Below are 23,222 nucleotides of genomic sequence, written 5' to 3'. Positions count from 1 at the left end.
AAACGGATTGTTACGATTTAGACACGGATACCGACGAGTGATTTACGAATGCTTGCGATTGAATACGAGTCGGAGATCCGTAAGGACTCATTAGAAAAATCCGTGAGTGTGAAGGTGGTATTAATCGTAAAGTTTAAGTATGTACTCGTAAAGTGTATACGTAAAGCGCTTGTAATGAATCTGGATAATCCGTAAAGCGATTGTAACCCGACGTGAATTCGCAATAATCCGTAAACAACTCGTAAACTATCCGTAACATATCGTAAATTAACCGCAAAGATTCGTAAAAAAAAAAAAACAACACACACACCATTTTACGAGTGTTTTACAGATTCTTACGAGCAGTTTACGTGTTCTTGCGACCAGTTTATGATACTTATGGATTGTTACAAGTTATTTACGGAAAATTAAATCCGTGGACAATCGTGAATTTCTTTTTGATATGTCAAAAAATTGGCCCCTAATTTCATGGATCCTTACGAATGTGTGTGAGTTGTGACGAGTTATTAACGGATACCGACGAGTGATTTACGAATGCTTGAGATTGACTACGAGTCGGAGATCCGTGTGTACAGAGTGCTAACACCTGGCCACCGTTTAAGATAATTAGTACTACACACCTGAGGTGGTGAGTTTCTACTCACTAAGTTACTTTCATTTTCTAAGATATGGTACACAGTTGATGTAAATTATATGCGAATTTAATTGTTTGCGATTCAAAAATACTCGCAACGAAAGCGAAAATTGGATTATCGCGAATAAACCGTTATACGGTAATTTTTTGTATGACTGATCACTAGTCTAGATATGACGTTAAGGTCGAACAATGGACATGGTGTTCCAAGATTTCTGTTTTGCTTGCCTGGCTTACAATAATGATCAGGAAATATCAGACAACATTTGACATGACACAGCATGTTGTTATAAATCACATTTTATTAGAGGACATTGTTTACAAGCTATTCGCGAAAATTTAGTTTTCGCGAATAAACCCTTACATATAGAAGACTGAAGCAATACATAAGAATTCGCAAAAGCTCTGTTGCGTGAATAAATACATAATTACATGTATATCCACCCGAAAATTATTCTTGCGAGATGAATTGATTGATTGATTGATGTTTTCCGCCACACTCAACAATTTTTCAGCTATATGGTGGCGCCCAGTTTTTATTGGTGGAAGAGAGAACCCAGATACAATGTACTTGGGAAGAGACCACCGACCTTCCGAAAGTAAACTGGGAAACTTTCTCACTTACCGGCGCGAGCGGGATTCGAACCCGCACCGACAAAGGTGAGAGGCCGTGTGATTTTGAGCGCCGTGCTCTAACCACTCGGCCACGGGGAAAGTGACCTACAGAAATCTACATGCATTTTTCATATTCACCATTAGCGCTTACAGGGAATTTTATTTACTTATTACAAGTACTATTCTATTTTTATTTAGATAGAATAAAAACTTGTTCCGTTAGATATTGTAAACTACACGCAAGTGCATTAAATTTCAAGATGGGATCGGTCATCATGTCTTTCAACAAAAATATCAACGATAATGGTATGAATATTTCTACTGTTTTGATGTAAATAGATTGAAAATAGATATTTAACCTGTACACAATTGTGTAGGTGTCTACAAAATAAGAATAAAGTGAAATTGCAGCACGACATGAATATGCATCTTAAGAACATCAATATGATCTGTCTCCACACATTCTGGTTACAAAATGAATTGCGATACATGTATATACTCGGTAATTCGTCTTCTTTACGTTGCTCCATACAAAAAAGATGCATGTTTCTCAATACTCCTGTTTTCTTTGCCTTGTTTAGTAGAAGACAATGGGATCTGAAAAACAACCTAATATGATTGTATTTTACTGTAACCATGTATGTGAATTTATTTTAGCGGGATTAAATTTTTAGTGGATTTGGTAATGAAGAAGAGCGCTAATTCATTGTTGCGCTAAAATATTAAAATCTCTATCTATCCATTCTCATCTATCCATTCTAATACAGAGAAAAGTTAAATCACGATTACACCAAAAAGTGCATCAACTCCGGCTGCGCCAAATTTTGAATACGCTAAGATAAGTCCACATACAGTATATTCAATAGCGATATATCAACCATACCTGTTTTTATAAATAACACACATCTTATATAAATCATATTTGCATGTATTTCTGTTTGATAAATCTGTATTCATTAGCCTTCAAAGTAAATGTTAAACGCAAAGAATTTCACCAAATGTCAATTTTAAGAAAGTCTAACCTTCTCTTTCGATTCAAATTTCTCTCTGTGTGTTTTGCTAGAAGTCTTGTGGGGCTGATTGGGTGCAGCAGGAGTGGGGTTTCGCTCTGTCGGTTTTGAAACACTGTTGTAAACACCGGAATTTGAAGCTTCACTTTCAATGGACGGATTCCCTATGTGTGGAGGGCGGAATTCCATGGATAATGTTGATGGCACGTGACTTTGATCGCTGGTCACAACAGCAGAATCACCCCCTAGGTCTGCAGTCCTTATGACGTCAGATAATGTAGACTCTATTGGCGTTTGAAGATCGTCTTTCTACAAATTGCTTTATATACATGTATCTTTATCTTACAAAACTGAAGTCACAAATATTTTTATTTACGTTCATATCTACTGTGAACGTGGAGATTTCCGCATGGTGGTTATTTACATTAAATTCGCGGTTATAGGATATTCGTGTAAATTAACTTATTAAAGGGAACTGTTCCCTTAGTTACGCTGTTTATCAATTGATGATCCTGACATCATGAAATTAAACCCTACGCTTATGATTTGCAAAGGAAACACGCGGACATTTCCACGTTTACGGTAAGATGGTCTAATGTATAAATACTCACATAGTGGATGTCAGAAAAGAGAAGAAAAAATCAAGTTTCTAGTAACAGAAAGTTGAGTTACATGTACTTCGAACCCATATAATTCTTCTCCAAGGAAGGGAATGCTTGGAAAATGAACACCACATGAAATATATCCAACACAGTAAAACACACTTATAACGAAAACGTTTAATATACCGAAATCACGCGTATTGCGAGGTGATATTTATTCCCTTAGTATGATAGGAAATAAATAGAAGGAAATTTTCAAAATTTTATTGGATATAACGAAGGTTGGTTATGATGAACTGTTGTTTTTGTTGTTGCTGGTCCTGGAGGTTCGCTATAACCGTGTTGTACTGAAGTATTTTCCTTTACGGGGAATATTAAACTGACAGAGAATTTAAAGGCATTCGTCATCAACATTTTCACGACCTTACCTTTATGTCTCTGACATTTTCTTTATATACCGAAACATTTGGAGTGAATTTTGTGGATTTGCGGTGTTTGATGTCCATGACCTCTACTCCACCAGACCGTGACGGGAATTCAGACTCTGCTACTGATTTCTCTCCATACCTGTCATCAAACAACAAGGAAACACAGAAGAGGGTAAAAATCTATGGTTATATCTAAAGTTATAATCACTCCCTATCTACATCTAACTGTATACAGACTGCTGCGCATGCCTGGCTCATTGAAAACTCCCATGTTGAGCTGCTCAGCCCGACATCGAGTTTTCATTGGCCATCTCATTAAAATTTGCTGGTAATCGGGTCAACTCGTAATTATCCGTGTCCAAGCTAGCTCACTTCCGTTATCTTTTAAAACATTTACGTTTGCGACAAAAATAACATCTATTACATGTGGGGTTAGTGATTATCAAAACATTTGAATGACAGAGACAAAAATGTAATCTCCGCAGATTTTGGACCAATGAGTGATCTACCCCTCAGAAAGTTTTCCGAAGGAAATTCTTCTCGAGGGTTGTAAATCTACATGAATATAACAAAATATGTCTTTGGCAACAATCCAACGAATCACATTTCCCTCGACCTCAGTCAATGAATGAATAACACTGTATATAGTATTTACAAAACTGATTATGAAGTTACCAAGAGATAAAACATACATACTTTCGCTATAATTAGTTACATGTACAGAAAAAAAACACCTCACATATAGCATTTCTTTTTAGAAACTCGCATAAAAGATGGGTGAAATTTATTGTTGCCACCCCTACCAAATTTCGTTGATCAACAATTGAGATGGCTTTTCATTGGCCTCGTTTAATTCAATTCAGCAATGTAATTTTAAAATTAGATTTAAGTCAATCTAAATAAAATTGGCGGTTTTTAATTAACAAGTTTAAGTAAGACGCACTAGCTAATTTGTCAATGTGATGCCAAAGCATGGTGACGAAACCATGTGATCTGTGCAAACTTACAGAAAGTTTCTACTACCATCGGGAGTTCTTCTGCGACAAAGAACAGCTATGACTGTTACCATGACAACCACCAGCGCCGCTGATCCTAAGGAGAATCCTACCACATATTCAAATTTCCCGGTCTGTTCCGTACAGCTGTCTCCATAGTACAATGTCAGCCACGTGGAGCGACACCTAGGATTAAAAAAGAACAACCAGACTCAGAACCCAGTGGCGTAGCCTCCTTAAGACAAAAAGGCAAATGCCTACAAGTGATTTTAACCAGTTAATTTCATGAATTACCACAAAGTTTATATTTCGTGTTTCATCTGACATTGTGTAAACTAGCAATTTTACGTCTTTCAAAATAAAAAGCTAGGGGTCACCCCCTAATCGGGAGAGGATAGCCCCCTCCCGTACCTACTCTCCACAGGGAAACCCTCGGCTTCCAATCTTCCTGCCTACACATGGAATGATGCACGCTACGCCACTGGAACCCTTTGTGGAGATCATCATATTATCATATTTTAAATTGAAATCTCCTTTGAAATTCATGATTATGTTATAGACTTTATAATGTTAGGATAAACATTTCACGTTCCGTTTTCTATGCTTTTTGATCATCAGACATTTGAACGCGTTGATTCAACGTCAGATATCAACACGCACGGTGAGTAGATTATGTGCATGGACTAAAATTATCAGTAGCTTGCACTGTATATTGAGAAATTAATACGATAGTTTTAATTTCACTTGTAAAAAAAATTATCAACTTTTCCGCGAAATTAAATCTATAGTGAATAACATATTCAAAACAATTTTCCTATAACGTGAAACCATCGCGATTTTGCCCTTGTAAGAAATAGTGAAACTTTAGCTCTGTGGAATTACCATCCTAATTATATCAAGATGTATGAGACTCCGTAAGAAACAAAACTCCTTCATGAAGGTATTAGAGGAATACCTAGGGAAGGGTTTAGTGGAATACCTAGTGAAGGTTTTAGAGGAATACCTAGTGAAGGTTTTAGAGGAAAACTTAGTGAAGGGTTTAGAGGAATACCTAGTGAAGGGTTTAGAGGAAAACTTAGTGAAGGTTTTAGAGGAATACCTAGTGAAGGGTTTAGAGGAATACCTAGTGAAGGGTTTAGAGGAATACTTAGTGAAGGTTTTAGAAGAATACCTAGTGAAGGGTTTAGAGGAATACTTAGTGAAGGTTTTAGAGGAATACCTAGTGAAGGGTTTAGAGGAATACCTAGTGAAGGTTTTAGAGGAATACCTAGTGAAGGGTTTAGAGGAATACATAATGAAGGTTTTAGAGGAATACCTGCATGACGTGTTCTTTACATCGAATGAATCGTAGAAACAGACCCCGTGTTCTCCACAGGGTTTCCGTACATCACAAAGATGTACACAGGTCCCGTTATAGTGATCACTGGACAACACGTGACACTGGTATCCGCGGGGGCATCGAACACCAACAGCATCACATTCGTCTCTACCTATCGCAATAATGTATAGGTATTAGATTGACAAGCAACGGCTCCTATTAATATACACATATTTATCGAATTGATATACAGTAAAAACTGCCTAATCCGACACCTTATTTTCATTCTCAATTTCCTGTTTGTAATGTTTTTTACACCGTTTATTCCGACACGTTGCCTGTTCCTACAAAAATATTGTCTCCCAGTGTATGTCATATTAAATAGGTTTCACTGTACATACATAGGTGTTAGTATATAAGAACTTAATAGGAAATCGTAAATTACTAAAACACTACTTTTAAAAGCTGAAAACGAAAATCTCATTGCATGAAACATTACAGCATGATACAATTCCTGAAGTAATAAAAGAAAAGACGCACATAACCTAGATACAGTGAAACCTGTATAATCCAACCTGAACTCGGAGGCAATGTTTTGTCAGAATACTCAGTGTGTCGGAACGGTGTAAAGCACTGAAAATAGGAAATTGAGAATAAAAACATAGGTCAGAATGCCCAGTGAAATTTATAACGGATTGCACAGGTGTCGGATAAGGCAGTTTTCACTGTACAGCAATAAGTTTACAAAACAGTCAAGCAATAAATTACCACGGATATATTTCTCAAATGACGTCACAATGGACTCCCTACTGATCGTCAAATTCAGGTTAGGAATAGAGAGGTCTGTCCCATTGGTAAAGGTTTCATAAAAAGCTTTTAGACTTAGGTTTCTGTCTCGAAGACCGTCTAAACGTATTCGATATGTTGTGTTGAATCCTTTCCTGAAAATGTTCACGAAGTTATTAATATGTAGAAAATATAGCAAGATTTTAGTCTCTAAGACCACTTATGAATCTTGTTTGATATATTATGTTGAATAGATTTTCACTGAGTTTCGAGTATGTAAATTTAGATTTAAACTAGAGAAGGTTTAGGTTTTTATACATACTGGTTGAACAGCTTGACGACCTCAACAAGTTTTATGTCACAGTTCATAGCCAAACTTGTTTCCTCCGAACATCTGAATAACGTCTGTACAATCTGCAAAACAACAACAACAAAAACAACAACAAACAAACAAAAACAAGCAATAACAAAAAAAGACAACAAAAAAGAAAAAAAAAAAACAAAAAACAAAAAAAAAAAACAAAAAAAAAAAAACAACCCACACACATAAATGTTGCATACGATTAGCGCTTCATGTATAAGAAACAAAAACGAAGAATAGTTATATGACAAAACAGATATTCTCACTTTTTGTTCGTCGGACACTGTCAACGTTCTGTTTCTGGTTACATTAGAATTCTCTTGAAGCGTCAGACAGAAAGTAAAGTATCCTTGTGACCCTATTTAAAATCAGAAAATGCATAAGAGGATCAGTAGCGCAGGGTGAAGGCGATTCCTGTAAGTTACGAATTGTAATTGAAATGACGAATGACATAACGACTACAGCAAAACACGATTATAACGATTCTCCAGGGCCAGCGAAAAATTATTCTTTATAACTAAACTTTATTATACAGTAAACACGGTTATAGTGAACCTCCAGGGCCGGGGAAAAACACTTCATTACAACCAATCTTCATTATACAGTAAAACTCGATTATAGCAAACCTCCATGGCTAGCAAAAAATCTGCTATAACCAAACTTCATTATACAATGAAACAAGATTTTATCAAACCTCCAGGGCCAGTGGAAACAGTTTGTTATAACCAAACTTTATCATACAGTAAAACACGGTTATAGTGAACCTACAGGGCCAGCAAAAACAGTATGTTATAACCAAACTTTATCATACAGTAAACACGGTTATAGTGAACCTCCAGGGCCGGAGAAAAACACTTCAATACAACCAATCTTCATTATACAGTAAAACACAGTTATAGCAAAATTCCAGGACCAGCAAAAACAGTTCACTTTTACCAAGCTTCATTATACAGTAAAACATGGTTATAACGAACTTCTAGGGTCAGCGAAAAACAGTTCATTATAACCAAACTAAATTATACAGTAAAACATGGTTGTAGTAAACCTCAAGGGCCAGCAAAAAATTTCATTATAACCAAACTTCATTATACAGTAAAACACGGTTATATCGAACCTCCAGGACAAGGAAAAAAAGTCTGTTATAGCCAAACTTCATTATACAGTAAAACAACGTTATAGCGAACCTCCAGGGCCAGCAAAAACTTCCTAATACGGTAAAACACAGTTATAGCAAAAATATAGTTCATAAAAACCAGACTTCATTATACAGTAAAACATGGTTATAGGAAACCTGCAGGGTCAGCAAAAAGTTCCCTAAAACCAAATTTAAAACAGTTATAGCGAACCTCCAGGGCAAGGAAAAACAGTATGTTAAAGCCAAACTTCATTATACAGTAAAACAACGTTATATCGAACCTCCAGGGCCAGCAAAAACGGTTCATTATAACCAATCTTCCTTATACGGTAAAACACAGTTATAGCAAAAATATAGTTCATAAAAACCAGACTTCATTATACAGTAAAACATGGTTATAGGAAACCTGCAGGGCCAGCAAAAAAGTTCACTAAAACCAAATTTAAAACAAAACAGTTATAGTGAACCTCCATAGCCAACGAAAAACAGTTCACTATAACCAAATTTCTTTATATTCAATGAAATCTTTCTTATTTTCCTCTCAGAGTGGAATAAATATCACTTTGCAATAAGCGTGAATTTGTTATGAACATTGATTTGTTACAAGCATGAATTCATAAAAAGAATGAATTCGTTATAGGCGTGTTTTACTGTAATTAAATGATAATATGTGAAGAAGAGATGTTAACTGTTGTGAAAAGTTAATAACATTGTCGTTATATGTAAAATAAATCAGTCTATGTATACTTACTGTCTAAGACTTCCTGGGGGTATAAAAAATGAATACTTACTGTCCAAGACTTCCTGGGAGTATAATAAATGAATACTTACTGTCTAAGGCTTCCAAGGGGTATAATAAATGAATACTTACTGTCTAAGGCTTCCTGGGGGTATAATAAATGAATACTTACTGTCTAAGACTTCCTGGGGTATACTAAATGAATACTTACTGTCCAAGACTTCCTGGGGGTATAATAAATGAATACTTACTGTCTAAGGCTTCCTGGGGGTATAAAAAATGAATACTCACTGTCCAAGACTTCCTGGGAGTATAATAAATGAATACTTACTGTCTAAGGCTTCCTGGGGGTATAATAAATGAATACTTACTGTCAAAGACTTCCAAGGGGTATAATAAATGAATACTTACTGTCTAAGGCTTCCTGGGGGTATAATAAATGAATACTTACTGTCTAAGGCTTCCTGGGGGTATAATAAATGAATACTCACTGTCTAAGGCTTCCTGGGGGTATAATAAATGAATACTCACTGTTTAAGGCTTCCTGGGGGTATAATAAATGAATACTTACTGTCTAAGGCTTCCTGGGGGTATAATAAATGAATACTTACTGTCCAAGACTTCCTGGGGGTATAATAAATGAATACTTACTGTCTAAGGCTTCCTGGGGTATAATAAATGAATACTCACTGTTTAAGGCTTCCTGGGGGTATAATAAATGAATACTTACTGTCTAAGGCTTCCTGGGGGTATAATAAATGAATATTTACTGTCTAAGGCTTACTGGGGGTATAATAAATGAATACTCACTGTTTAAGGCTTCCTGGGAATAAATGAATACTTACTGTCTAAGGCTTCCTGGAGGTATAATAAATGAATACTTACTGTCCAAGATTTCCTGGGGGTATAATAAATGAATACTTACTGTCTAAGGCTTCCTGGGGTATAATAAATGAATACTCACTGTTTAAGGCTTCCTGGGGGTATAATAAATGAATACTTACTGTCTAAGGCTTCCTGGGGGGTAAATGAATACTTACTGTCTAAGGCTTCCTGGGGGTATAATAAATGAATACTTACTGTCTAAGGCTTCCTGGGGGTATAATAAATGAATACTCACTGTTTAAGGCTTCCTGGGGGTAAATGATTACTTACTGTCTAAGGCTTCCTGGGGGTATAATAAATGAATACTTACTGTCTAAGGCTTCCTGGGGGTATAATAAATGAATACTTACTGTCTAAGGCTTCCTGGGTACTGTCTAAGGCTTCCTGGGGGTATAATAAATGAATACTTACTGTCTAAGTCTTCCTGGGGGTATAATAAATGAATACTTACTGTCTAAGGCTTCCTGGGGGTATAATAAATGAATACTTACTGTCTAAGGCTTCCTGGGGGTATAATAAATGAATACTTACTGTCTAAGGCTTCCTGGGGGTATAATAAATGAATACTCACTGTTTAAGGCTTCCTGGGGGTAAATGATTACTTACTGTCTAAGGCTTCCTGGGGGTATAATAAATGAATACTTACTGTCTAAGGCTTCCTGGGGGTATAATAAATGAATACTTACTGTCTAAGGCTTCCTGGGGGTATAATAAATGAATACTTACTGTCTAAGGCTTCCTGGGGGTATAATAAATGAATACTTACTGTCTAAGGCTTCCTGGGGGTATAATAAATGAATACTTACTGTCTAAGGCTTCCTGGGGGTATAATAAATGAATACTCACTGTTTAAGGCTTCCTGGGGGTAAATGATTACTTACTGTCTAAGGCTTCCTGGGGGTATAATAAATGAATACTTACTGTCTAAGGCTTCCTGGGGGTATAATAAATGAATACTTACTGTCTAAGGCTTCCTGGGGGTATAATAAATGAATACTTACTGTCTAAGGCTTTCTGGGGGTATAATAAATGAATACTCACTGTTTAAGACTTCCTGGGGGTAAAGGATTACTTACTGTCTAAGGCTTCCTGGGGTATAATAAATGAATACTCACTGTTTAAGGCTTCCTGGGGGTATAATAAATGAATACTTACTGTCTAAGGCTTCCTCGGGGTATAATAAATGAATACTTACTGTTTAAGGCTTCCTGGGGGGTAAATGAATACTTACTGTCTAAGGCTTCCTGGGGGTATAATAAATGAATACTTACTGTCTAAGGCTTCCTGGGGGTATAATAAATGAATACTTACTGTCTAAGGCTTCCTGGGGGTATAATAAATGAATACTCACTGTTTAAGGCTTCCTGGGGGTAAATGATTACTTACTGTCTAAGGCTTCCTGGGGGTATAATAAATGAATACTTACTGTCTAAGGCTTCCTGGGGGTATAATAAATGAATACTTACTGTCTAAGGCTTCCTGGGTACTGTCTAAGGCTTCCTGGGGATATAATAAATGAATACTTACTGTCTAAGTCTTCCTGGGGGTATAATAAATGAATACTTACTGTCTAAGGCTTCCTGGGGGTATAATAAATGAATACTTACTGTCTAAGGCTTCCTGGGGGTATAATAAATGAATACTTACTGTCTAAGTCTTCCTTGGGGTATAATAAATGAATACTTACTGTCTAAGGCTTCCTGGGGGTATAATAAATGAATACTTACTGTCTAAGGCTTCCTGGGGGTATAATAAATGAAAACTCACTGTCTAAGGCTTCCAAGGGGTATAATAAATGAATACTTACTGTCTAAGGCTTCCTGGGGGTATAATAAATGAATACTTACTGTCTAAGGCTTCCTGGGGGTATAATAAATGAATACTTACTGTCTAAGGCTTCCTGGGGGTATAATAAATGAATACTTACTGTCTAAGGCTTCCTGGGGGTATAATAAATGAACACTTACTGTCCAAGACATCCTGGGGGTATAATAAATGAATACTTACTGTCTAAGGCTTCCTGGGGTATAATAAATGAATACTTACTGTTTAAGGCTTCCTGGGGGTAAATGAATACTTACTGTCTAAGGCTTCCTGGGGGTATAATAAATGAATACTTACTGTCCAAGGCTTCCTGGGGGTATAATAAATGAATACTTACTGTCTAAGGCTTCCTGGGGGTATAATAAATGAATACTTATTGTCTAAGGCTTCCTGGGGGTATAATAAATGAATACTTACTGTCTAAGGCTTCCTGGGGGTATGATAGAGAGTTGGGATTAAGCTCTATGTTGGAGTGGATGTTTGTGGATGTGGAGGGATGTGGAGAAGTGGAATGTTGAGGAAGGTGACCTGTCACGGTAGTCGGCTCTGATGAAGAGTGCATATCTATGATAATAGATTGATTGGTTGATTGATCTGTTGTTGTTGCATCAGTTGTGTTGTCCTTTGTTGTCACCTTGGCTATGGTTGTTGACTCCAGAGTTCTGTTCTGCATAACAGATGACAATGTTTCTGCTGTTGACGTTCCTTGTGATGAATTTGGCGATGTAGAATGAGCGTTTGTCATTGTTTCTTCCGATGATGATGGTGGTCGTGTTGGACTAGTTATGTTGCTTGGTACTTGTGTTGTTGGGATATGCATTGTTAGTGTGTATGGGAACGTCGACTGATTCGAAACTGACATCGTGGTCGTTGTTACTGCTTCTGTTGTGTCTGTTTCACTTGTTCCTGTTTTTGATGTTTGTTCAATTGTGTCAGTTTTGAGTTCTGGGGTTGTTGCAGTGTTTGTTGTTTCGTTGAGTGTTGTGGTTGATAATGTTGTATCTGACGATCCTATAGGAGTGCTTGAGGCTTGGGAAAAGGGCGTTATACAGAGAAGTAGACCCATAACGAGCTCCATTTTCACCTATAGATAAGTACTAATAAGTACTAGCTCAATTACGTCATTGAAATGATAAGGACAATATCACTTAAGATATCTTATATCATTTATATATTTATATTCTCAATGTTTTTTTCTTCGACATCTTTACCAATTGTATGATAGCCATTTTCTTATAAATGTGAACAATGTGCGTATGAATCTTGATAAACATAGTTCGAATATTTTAACGGCTGGGAATTCCGACAGAAATGAAAGTAGGACGTAAATGTAAAATATAGATTTCAGTTTTGCAAATGCATGAGGTTATAAACTGCAACGCTTCTCATCAGCATGCAGCGCGCTTCATGAAGTATCCTAGGCTTAGCGTAAAATGTCAAAGGTTCAAAAATGACATTTATTTCTTAAATATTGAAAACAATGGATATTCCAGGATATATTACTTTAAAACCAAAGCTAAAGGTTAAAGATAAGCAAAACTATTACTCAAAACAATATTTCTCATGCAATGATTAAAATCAGAGAACGTCAAAATGAAAGAAATCATTCCCATGTTTTTTGCCTTCGATGTCTTTACTATAATGATAGTCATTTCCTCACTAATGCAATGCAGAAATGAACAATTTGCGAATGAATATTGGTAGATAAAGTACGTCTATTTTAACAACTGGGGATTGCGACAGAAACGAAAGTAGAATGTGAATATGAAAAATAAGTATCGCGCTCCCTGAAAAAAATCGCCACAGTTCGTGCCCTCGTGTACTAGTATTTCCAAAATTGATTTTTTTTTCTTATCTAGACATCAATACTCAGTCCTTGCGATATCTAAAACAAAGTTTTCTGTTTTTTAGAAAGTTTTAAAATTAACTCACATCGTTCACCCATTTTAACGTGTATACAGAATTACTGTACTCACCCCATAAGTCAGCGGCATTCTACTGTTTTCAAACATACGTTTTTGTTTGATTATCGATTTAACGTCTTACAGTACTAGTAGTGTATGATAAGGATTCTGTTTCCGCGTTCCAGAATTTTAACCAGTCTCCCTAAAAGAACACACTTAATGTACTTATCCATGATAAATCACCTTAACTAGAGATTGTATAGACATGTTTCAGATCAATATCTAAATAAGCACCCCGCGTCAATAGTATCCCGGGGATTCCTAAAACATGTTTAATCGCTGTGAATTATATCTTTGATATTTCTGCAACGTTACATAATTGGTATTACTAAATGTTTGATAGGACGTTTTCAATATCTGGCAGTGAAAATATATGTGCATTTAAATAATCTAGTGAATTAAGATATTTCATTTTTTAAAGATAATTTTGATGATATAATGACATAATCTGAAGAAATCTTAACGTATAAAAATGATGTGAATATAGTGAAGTGTTCAAATAATCATATTTTTTCGTATTTGGAACCACACCAAATTTAGCCACAAATTACAGTCAAATTAAAACTACCCGATGATGGTGAAAATTTTTCCCGATTTTCATATACAGGTGAGACATATGACGTCAAATCTCTCTCTCCCTAAGCTCGAGTATCAACGAGTACGTCAATTGTTTATATTAAAAATAGTTTAAACAAATCAAACAGACTATATAAGTATGAAAGATAAAGATAACGAACAGTGATCAATCTCATAACTCCTATAAGCAATATAAAATAGAGAGTTGCGCAAACACGGACTCCTGGATATACCAGGGGTGGAATCAAGTGTCGAGGAGGAGTACGCATCCCCTGTCGACCGGTCACACCCGCCGTGATCCCCATATCTTGATCAGGTAAACACAGTTATCCGTAGTCAAAATCAGTGTGCCAAGAACGGCCCAACAATCGGTATGAAACACGTCAGACAGCATTTGACCTAAAGATAGGTTGTTTTGGCAAACTAGATCGTTATAACGACCATATACTTTGAGAAATGCTGGCTTTAAACGAGACTGTTGAAACCCCTGCACCATCAACTTGTTTGTCAGTAGCCTGCCTCGATTTAAAAACTGATCATGCGCAGAACAAGCTCTTGTGTATCGAATCAGTTGAGAGATATAAACACCATATGCAGGTGATAATGGAATATTGCTACATTAATATGGGAAGTTGACGGTGGAGAAGCTGAAATTATCCCGTTTATCATAAAATTGAGTTGTTAGGTTTGCCATTAATATCTATTTTCAATAAAATATCTAAGTATGAAGCAGATATGGACGACTCTGTGGTATCTTTTATTTCGAGTTCACTGGGATATATCGAATCGATATGTGAATGAAAATCATTATTGTTAATAGATAAAACGTCGTCGATATATCTAAATATTTACATTCACTAAACCTTTTCTCTTATATTTCTTTTGAAATTGACATGCAATAAATACATGTTTGTTGCAAACTAGTTTGATCAGCTTTTCTAGTACATCAATCCCAAATATTGAGTGCCATCAAGGTCAAAGGGTGATTTGGCTTTTTCATTTTAATGTAACAAATGCGTCAACCATATATTTTAGATCTCAATTCTAGTTTATATTTTTAAACAATACATAAAAATAAAAAATATCCTGATAAGGATAATAATTACTCCATTTACCTGATCAAATATAGGGCTCACAGTGAGTGTGACCAGTCAACAAGGGATTCTTACTCCTAGGCTCCTGATACGGATAATAATTACTCCATTTATCTGATCAAAATATAGGGCTCACAGTGGGTGTGACTGGTCAACAGGGGATGCTTACTCCTCCTAGGCTCCTGATAAGGATAATAATTTCTCCTTTTACCTGATCAAGATATAGGGCTCACAGTGGGTGTGACTGGTCAACAGGGGATGCTTACTCCTCCTAAGGATAGTTTCTCCTTTTACCTGATCAAGATATAGGACTCATACTGAGTGTGACCGGTCGACAGGGGATGCTTACTCCTCTTAGGCTCCTGATAAGGATAATAATTTCTCCCTTTACCTGATCAAGATATAGGACTCACAGTGAGTGTGATCAGTCAAGAGGGGATGCTTACTCCTCCTAGGCTCCTGATATGGATAATAATTTCTCCTTTTACCTGATCAAGATATAGGACTCACAGTGAGTGTGACTGGTCGACAGGGGATGCTTACTACTCCTAAGCTTCTGATAAGGATAATAATTATTTTGTTTACCTGATCAAGATAGAGGGCTCACAGTGGGTGTGACCAGTCAACAGGGGATGTTTACTCCTCCTTGGCACCTGATCTCACCTCTGGTATATCCAGGGGTCTGTATTTGCCCTTTTCTTAATTTTGTAATCTTTATAGGAGTTATGAGATTGATCACTGTTTGTCATCTTCACTTTTTCTTTATCTTGGTATTTCTTGCAATCAAACTTCTCCAAAGCATGAACAGTATAGAAAACACGAAAACATTCAACAGAACCCAGGTTTTATTGTGTAGTCTAAGATGACGAAGATAGAAAAATCTCTTGCAAAGAATCCCACAGCACCTAAGTTTGGTCTTCTATGTTTTACTGGACAGGTATGACGAATTGTACAGTTTGCACCCTTATGTAATAAGCATTGAATATTTTTGATAATTTTGCTATCAATATTTCTTGCAAACAATTCAGAGATGAAAAACATCAATAGAGAAAATGGAGACCCAAGTGTGCATCTCAGCAGCTCTGGAACCAGTTGAGTGTGCATGGGAACCAGTTGAGTGTGCATGCTTTACTTCATTCTTGGGAAAAATTAATAACATATAGATAAAATTATTATAATCCCAAATTGCTACTCATAATATTGCAAATCAAACAGCGACGATACAGGGCAATATATAATATGTCATGTAAAATGTATTACAAAATCTTGTGTCATCTCCTTAAAATGAAACCCAAAAATACAATCTGTTTTAAAAAAACCCTAAAAGCATATCACAAAAAATGGCAACAAACAGCAATATTTCAAACAAATTCTAACAGATTATTCATATATATATTAAAAAGCAATAAATAATAAATAACTTCCCAAAATTTAAATAACAGTTCTATCATCACAATTGCTTTAGCTACATGTAACTGGTGTAATGTTCTACCTTTACATTAGAAATGTATCTATATTGCACAGCAAGCCTACAGCGACTTTGTCTATTGTCATAGCATCAACAGCTAAGTCCGTGTCATAAAATCAAAATTACGATGACTTCAGAGCCTCATCTATTGCTTCATTAACAATGTCATCAGCAATTTCCTCAAAGCTGGTGCTCTCTTTCACCTCCGGCTCTTTGGCATCTTGTGTCAATGTCTGGCTTCCATCAATGTCGGTCGGTTCCTCTGTATCTCTGGTTTCCTCCTGAGAATACAGAAAAGTTATCTTTAAACGTTTAACATAACATAATCACTATACAACTAACTATCACTTACTTTGTGCAAGAATTTTACAAACCTGTACGTGTCATAGGGAAAAGGTTATCTGGCTTATGAGCAACGAATTTGACAGCGGTATTGAAAATTTTGCCAATTGCATACATAGCTGCTCATTACTGAGAAAATTTGATTTATCATATTAACTTGTAATTCTATTTCTTATTTTATCTATCTTTTGGATAATCCCTCTTTTATGATTTATACATATGAACTTTGTATGCCCCCTGGGCCCAAAATTGGAAATAAATTACTTACTTCCTTACTAAAGCAAAAAATAATGAAAGTATTAAATGTTGTTTTGCAAGGATAACAGCCCTTTTAATGCTGTACTATCAATTTTGAAAGAATATCATCTCCAATGTGAAATTCAATTCAACTTCAGCCGGTATCAAAGACCCAAAAATAATACCATAGTACGGTTTCTTCACGGATCACTGGATGTGGGAGGAGCTCATCTATGGTCATTGTTATTTACCTGGCCAAGAGATCAGGGTGCTGTGAATAATTTTGATGTACACAGGAAGGGTCTCAGGGCTGTCTGCAGTGTTTCTGTGGTCATAGTGTTTGTATAATGGTTGTATCCCTATGGCTAGATAACACAGAGTCTACACCACCCCCTCTTTCTTTCTTTTACTCTCAGTCATTGGCTCAATGAATAATTTCTTTTATAAATATAGAACTATCATCAATTGATAATATAAATTATTTTGATAAGTTACAAGTTTTAGGAATTAATGGGCAAATTATTGTTTGATTTCTGGTTGTTTAATTTATAATACATGTATATAGAGGGGGAAATTACAATTATATTAAAATTACGTTGTTCATTGGTCTTTTTAAAAAACAATTGAATTGGGAGAAAACAGTTGTGGACAGGTCAATGCTATCAAAACTCTAGAATACAGGGCTTCCTCGAGATCTAAAGAATGTCTATAGGTACTGACTGTTATTGTTATCAAAACACCTCTTTGGGGTAGCTCTAACTGCAGATGTCACTCCACTTGAGATCTATTGTTAAATGTTTGATTGACAGACAGCTAACAATTTGGGGGTGGTAACTTAAAGTTGGGTCTTTAAAATATTACTTGTAAAAAATGTTCATGATTTAGTCTGGATCTAAAAACAATGGATATGGAAGCTTGTTTATGTGTATGTTTGAATACAACAGATATTGACAATGACCTTTGCAGGAAGGGGTTTCTGTTCGTCCTTGACCTCTTGCTTGATAAGAAACTTCTCCCTGAGCCTCTGCAGTTCCGCTTCACTGACTTTGAGGGCCTCTAGGAAGGATTCCGTCACATAATTACGGAGTTTGACTGGCGAGAATACCGCATCTGTTCTAAATTTAATCATAGTCTCCGACGTCTGCAGCCATTTATCCTCCAAACACTCATCTGCTGTCATACGGTTTCTGTAAATGCAGAAAAATATCACTAAGAAATTGAGTCAATGGAAAACTACATACAATAAAACACATCTATATTGAACCTCCAGGGCCAGCAATAAACAGTGCGTTAACTTTGTTACATGTATATGCAGTAAAAATTCCTCTCATATGAGAATAAATATCATTTCACAATAAGCAGGAATTCGTTATAAGTGTGTTTGTCATGAGTGCATTTACTGCATACATGTTGTTTAAATTAATTACTGACATTTTTGTGGAGGGTTCGGTGAATATGCTACTTCTCAGGTAAATATCATAAAACATAGTACTGACAAAATGTCAATAACTGTATAATATTTCACAAAGATTCACGACTTTAAGACTATTTAGTTTTAAGTGGAATGGGGACAAACATGTGGTTCTTAAGATATCTTGTCCTTTTATTAGAATTTGTGAAAAACATCCAAAATCGAGAATAAATAGCAAGGTATTTTCTGAAACAATGAAATTTTGTGTTGCATCTAAAATGAAATTATCAACATATCCAAAACAAATTTCTAAATACATTAAATCAAATTTTTATGCATGCTCTGTTATGTATTTTCTATAAGTAAGTTATTGTTAAATATGCCAGTTTTAAAACAAACGTCTTTATTAAAAATCAGTAACAATTGCATAAGACAATGTATTTGATTTTGCTGATGTCCCAAGTTTTACTTGCTCAGAAAAGTAAACTACCATGAAGGCTTTCTACACAGTACAGAAGATACTACTGATTATGGATACTACACAGTATAGAAGATAATGATTATGGATACTACACAGTATAGAAAATACTGATTATGGATACTACACAGTATAGAAGATACTGATTATGGATACTACACAGTATAGAAGATACTACTGATTATGGATACTACACAGTATAGAAGATACTGATTATGGATACTACACAGTACAGAAGATACTGATTATGGATACTACACAGTATAGAAGATACTGATTATGGATACTACACAGTATAGAAGATACTACTGATTATGGATTATAGAAGATACTACTGATTATGGATACTACATAAACAGTTGACCACTAAAAAGTGGGGGGATCGAGGGTCGTCCTAATTACCTGGATATGCGCTTGAGGACCCGGAAGATAAACTTGAGCGCTTCCTTTGTGACGTTCTCGTAGAGACTCAGGGCATTGTATCTGTTGTAGGCAATGTTTGTGAAAGTTGTCTCCTCGTCCTGACCCTTATAAGGGGATTCCCCACTCAGTCTGTTAAAGAAATAAAAATAAACATGAAGTGACCTACAGATAATACAACCTCTCTACATACAGTCAAACTCAATGAAGCCAAGAAAAAACTGCTTCAAGATATTGAGATTAAAATACATAAAGCAAATGTAGTTGGGACTGTACATATCCATAGTATTCAAAATATAAATTTTGATAATACCAAAGTATTCATCCCTTTAACAAATAGAGAGACTGTGCACTGAAACTCAAATGATGTTTTATAATCATAAGAGTATAAATAACTCTGTTTCTTGTGATATATAGATCTGCATTACATTTACCTGGTATTACTCAGCAAATTTGCATAATTTTATAAACATGTATGATGTTTGAAATCACGAGTAAGTAATATCTTTCAATACCCAGTATCTGGAAATCAGTCAATCAGAGTGGCTGGTCAACTCATCTGGCTTACACAATATTCGCGATTAATTCGATTCTTGACATGACAACGTGAATTTTGTTTATGTATCTAAAAACATTACAGATACTACGACACACCCACCACCAGAAAATAAACTTTCACAGCAGTACTTACAATAAGAATGCTAAAACTCCAACAGCCCAAATGTCAGCAGGGTATGAGGTTGTATCCTTGACAACCACTTCAGGGGCCATGAACTCGGCATTTCCTTCCCTTGGGACCACCTGACCTTCCTTAGTGACCTTTTGTACCAGACTGAAATCTACAATCCTGATGTCAAGACGGCGGCGATTGACCATCATCACGCTGCTGGGCTGAATGTTCAGGTGAGTGTAACCATGGTAATGGAGGAACTGTAAGCCATCCAAAACTTGTCGTATTACCGTGGCAACCATATCCTCAGTGTATTTGGATTTGTAAGAGAAGTGCTCCACGACATTGACTCCGGAGAGGTACTCCATGATCCAGTAATGTCGATCTAGATATAAATACGCACCACAAAGACGAACAAATCGCTCATGCCTCATTGTACGCAAGAATTCCAATTCTCTGGATAAACTGTCCTTGTTAGAATCTGAGCAGGTTGTGATTTTTGCGATGTATGGATTCTTCTTTGATTTGTCTGTTGATCGTACGTATGAAGAGTATTTTCCTCTGAAAAATGAAACCAGCTTGATAATTTTAACAATCTCCTTAGACATTTGTATTCTCTAGCTGTATGTCAACATTTTTATCACATGTTCTAAAAATGGTCGTGGCAACTTTTGATATATGGTGTCATCATTTCGAATACTTAATGAATACAGTAAAATACAGTTATAGCGAATGTCTCAGGCCAGAGAAAACTGTTCGTTATAACCAAACTTTGTTATATCCAATAAATTTTTCCTCTTATAGGGGAATAAATAACACTTTCAATTAAGTGTGAATTCGTTGTAAGTGTGTTCATTATAAGCATGTTTTACTGTAGATGTCAATGTATTGTCTAGTAATAATCTGACCAGCTCATTGTAGTATACTGGATGTATACTTAATTTAGTGTATTTTAAAATTTGGTGCGATTAAATCCGATACATTATTTGATATAATCATAATTCAGCACTAGTTCCATGTTTGATAATGAATAAAGAGAGATTTACACACTTTAGCACAACCATCAATTTGTGCTTTTGCTTCACCGCTAAAATATGACTCCTGCTAAAATAAGAACTCGTACAGTATTTACACCTACCTCCACAGAACGTTAGACAAGCTGTAAAGATCTTCCACATTGGTGGTTTGAAGAGTTATCTCTCCTGTACGGACATCCTCCGGTGACAGTGCGCTCTTTGGAGGCTGATAAAATGACAGGCCTTCATGTTGCCTGGACAACAGGGAGATCGTGAATGGATCTAATGTAATGTCTGTAGAACCTATCACGATAGAAACACATTATCACATTGTTTCACAAACTATTTTACACCCTCCACCCCTCAGATCCACTATAACTTTATAGAAAACAATTGGACCTTCCTATCCCTACAATATGCACATTTGCAAATGGTACTGAAGTATTGTACAAAATTTTAAGTCTATTGGATGAGTCATATAGGAGGAGAAGCGTTCACAAGCTATTCTAACATTCTCCATCCCTCTTAGATCCACTATAACTTTTACTAAAATAATTGGATCCTCCCGTCCCACAAACATGCACATCTACAAATGGCAATGAAGCATTGAACAAAGTTTCAAATCTATCCGATAACCCATATAGGAAGAGATGTGTTCAGAAACTATTTAACATCTTCCATCCCTCTTAGATCCACTATAACTTTTAGGAAAATAATTGGATCCTTCTGTCCCGACAATATGCACATCTACAAATGGCAATGAAGCATTGTACTAAGTTTCAAGTCTATCCGATAACCCATATAGGTGGAAAAGCGTTCACAAGATTTTGTGACAGACAGATGGATGGACGGAAAGTACAAAAACAATGCCTCCTCCTGAAAGAGGGGAGACATAAATACAGAACTATTTTATAAATACAGGATCTATTTTAACACCTGGAAACTCTGATAGAAATGCAAGTAAAATGTACATATCTGAAATGAATTTCGTTTTTGAAAATACCTGTACATTAGGGTGTGAATTGCAACACTTCACACCAGCATACCTCATGAAGTGTGTTTGAGCTCTATGAAAAGCATGCCAGGGTGAAGCCCGCAAGTTCAAACTGAAATTTATTCCTTAAATAACCACCATTTTGCCACCAAGCTATACAACTTGCTTTGATGAACAAGTGAAGAGAACAAAACGTAATCCGTCTCATATATTCTATAAAGAATGTTACAAAATTAAGAGAAGGGCAAACAGGCCCCTGGATACACCAGAGGTGGGATTAGCTGCCTTGGAGGAGTTGGCTCAGATTAACGAGGTCACTAGATTGAGAGAAGGAAACCCACTTTCTAGTTAATGAGGACCGTACTCTCGTAATATGATCTCTCTTAGTCTTAATCTTAAACTAGTGCTACCTGAGAGTAAGATAAGTAGTACTATGTTGTTACCTGTGGGTTTGGTGGTAATTAGTACTGATGACACACTGTAGGAACTATTTCCCAGTTTATTGGTACAAGACACTCTGAATCGATAAGACGTATCTGGAAGAAGCCCTGTCACTATGGCACATTCATCAATGGAGTACGCCCCAACGCACCACCTCTCTGATCCTGAAAATAAGATTTTTCATTTAACAAATTGTGTATTGTTATCATACAAATCGCATAAAATTGAATCTTCATCATACAAAATGGTGTTTTCCCCTATCAAGACATTGTTCTTTGATCAAACATCCCAATATAAAACACTGAATAAAACAGTATTTGTGATAATGGATTATTTTTTTTGCCATTTCAGTGCTCAGTGGAATTCATTAGCTCTACCTGACTGCCTGTAGTCCACCCTGTAATTGGTGATGTCAGAGTTCCCATCATTCTCTGGTGCTTCCCATAGCAACAGGACATCACATGATGAAACCTGTGATATCACTGGTCTTCTTGGCTGGGATGGTGTTTCTGTGAATAATGGTATCAGAGTTAAACTTCACACAAGTCATATTAGCTGCAGAACTGTAGCTCAAACTGGGAAAGACCAGAGTCTATTCTGCGGTTATCACCTTTCTACAATGTTTTATTTTTTTGTGATTTCATCATTAGTCATTGAAGACCACTCTTGCTTTTTTCATGATTAAGCAAGATTTACACAGTTGAGTAATCAACAAAGCACAGTTTCTGTTTTTAAGAGGAATTAATTAACAGAGGGAATCTGGCCATACAGCTATTTAA

At 36.1% G+C, this 23,222-nt stretch overlaps 2 protein-coding genes across 11 annotated transcripts in view; both read right to left on the bottom strand.

The window, feature by feature from the left end:
• Positions 1–899: 899 nt before the first annotated feature.
• LOC125681599 (uncharacterized) lies at positions 900–13,457 on the bottom strand. Of its 2 annotated transcripts, none has more exons than XM_048921759.2 (10): positions 13,309–13,457; positions 11,750–12,416; positions 7,016–7,107; positions 6,711–6,802; positions 6,371–6,543; positions 5,600–5,774; positions 4,297–4,470; positions 3,290–3,428; positions 2,272–2,568; positions 900–1,858 (listed from the first exon to the last, which is right to left on the bottom strand). In XM_048921759.2, exons 1-10 carry the CDS (start codon positions 13,342–13,344, stop codon positions 1,766–1,768), a joined length of 1,938 nt encoding a protein of 645 aa, XP_048777716.2. In that variant the 5' UTR covers positions 13,345–13,457; the 3' UTR covers positions 900–1,765. The 2 variants fall into 2 exon arrangements, with proteins under 2 accessions (XP_048777716.2, XP_048777717.2); XM_048921760.2 differs by having other exon boundaries at positions 900–1,846; positions 13,309–13,456.
• Positions 13,458–15,796: 2,339 nt separating this feature from the next.
• The window catches only part of LOC125682276 (twitchin-like), a 146,771-nt gene continuing 139,345 nt past the window's right edge, over positions 15,797–23,222 (bottom strand). For all 9 annotated transcript variants that reach the window (XM_056153684.1, XM_056153687.1, XM_056153685.1 and 6 more), the window contains 7 exons: positions 22,821–22,952; positions 22,446–22,607; positions 21,131–21,311; positions 20,014–20,553; positions 19,305–19,454; positions 17,972–18,200; positions 15,797–16,715 (listed from right to left, as the gene is read on the bottom strand). In XM_056153684.1, the coding sequence (XP_056009659.1) occupies positions 16,557–16,715; positions 17,972–18,200; positions 19,305–19,454; positions 20,014–20,553; positions 21,131–21,311; positions 22,446–22,607; positions 22,821–22,952 (1,553 nt within the window). In that variant the 3' untranslated portion in view covers positions 15,797–16,556. The remainder of the gene's footprint in view (positions 16,716–17,971; positions 18,201–19,304; positions 19,455–20,013; positions 20,554–21,130; positions 21,312–22,445; positions 22,608–22,820; positions 22,953–23,222) is intronic.

The sequence above is a fragment of the Ostrea edulis genome, chromosome 2 (assembly GCF_947568905.1).
Source record: "Ostrea edulis chromosome 2, xbOstEdul1.1, whole genome shotgun sequence".
Classification (NCBI taxonomy): Eukaryota; Metazoa; Mollusca; class Bivalvia; order Ostreida; family Ostreidae; genus Ostrea; species Ostrea edulis.
The sequence above is the reverse complement of the archived record's forward strand: the minus strand, read 5'-3'. Positions and strand labels throughout refer to the sequence as shown.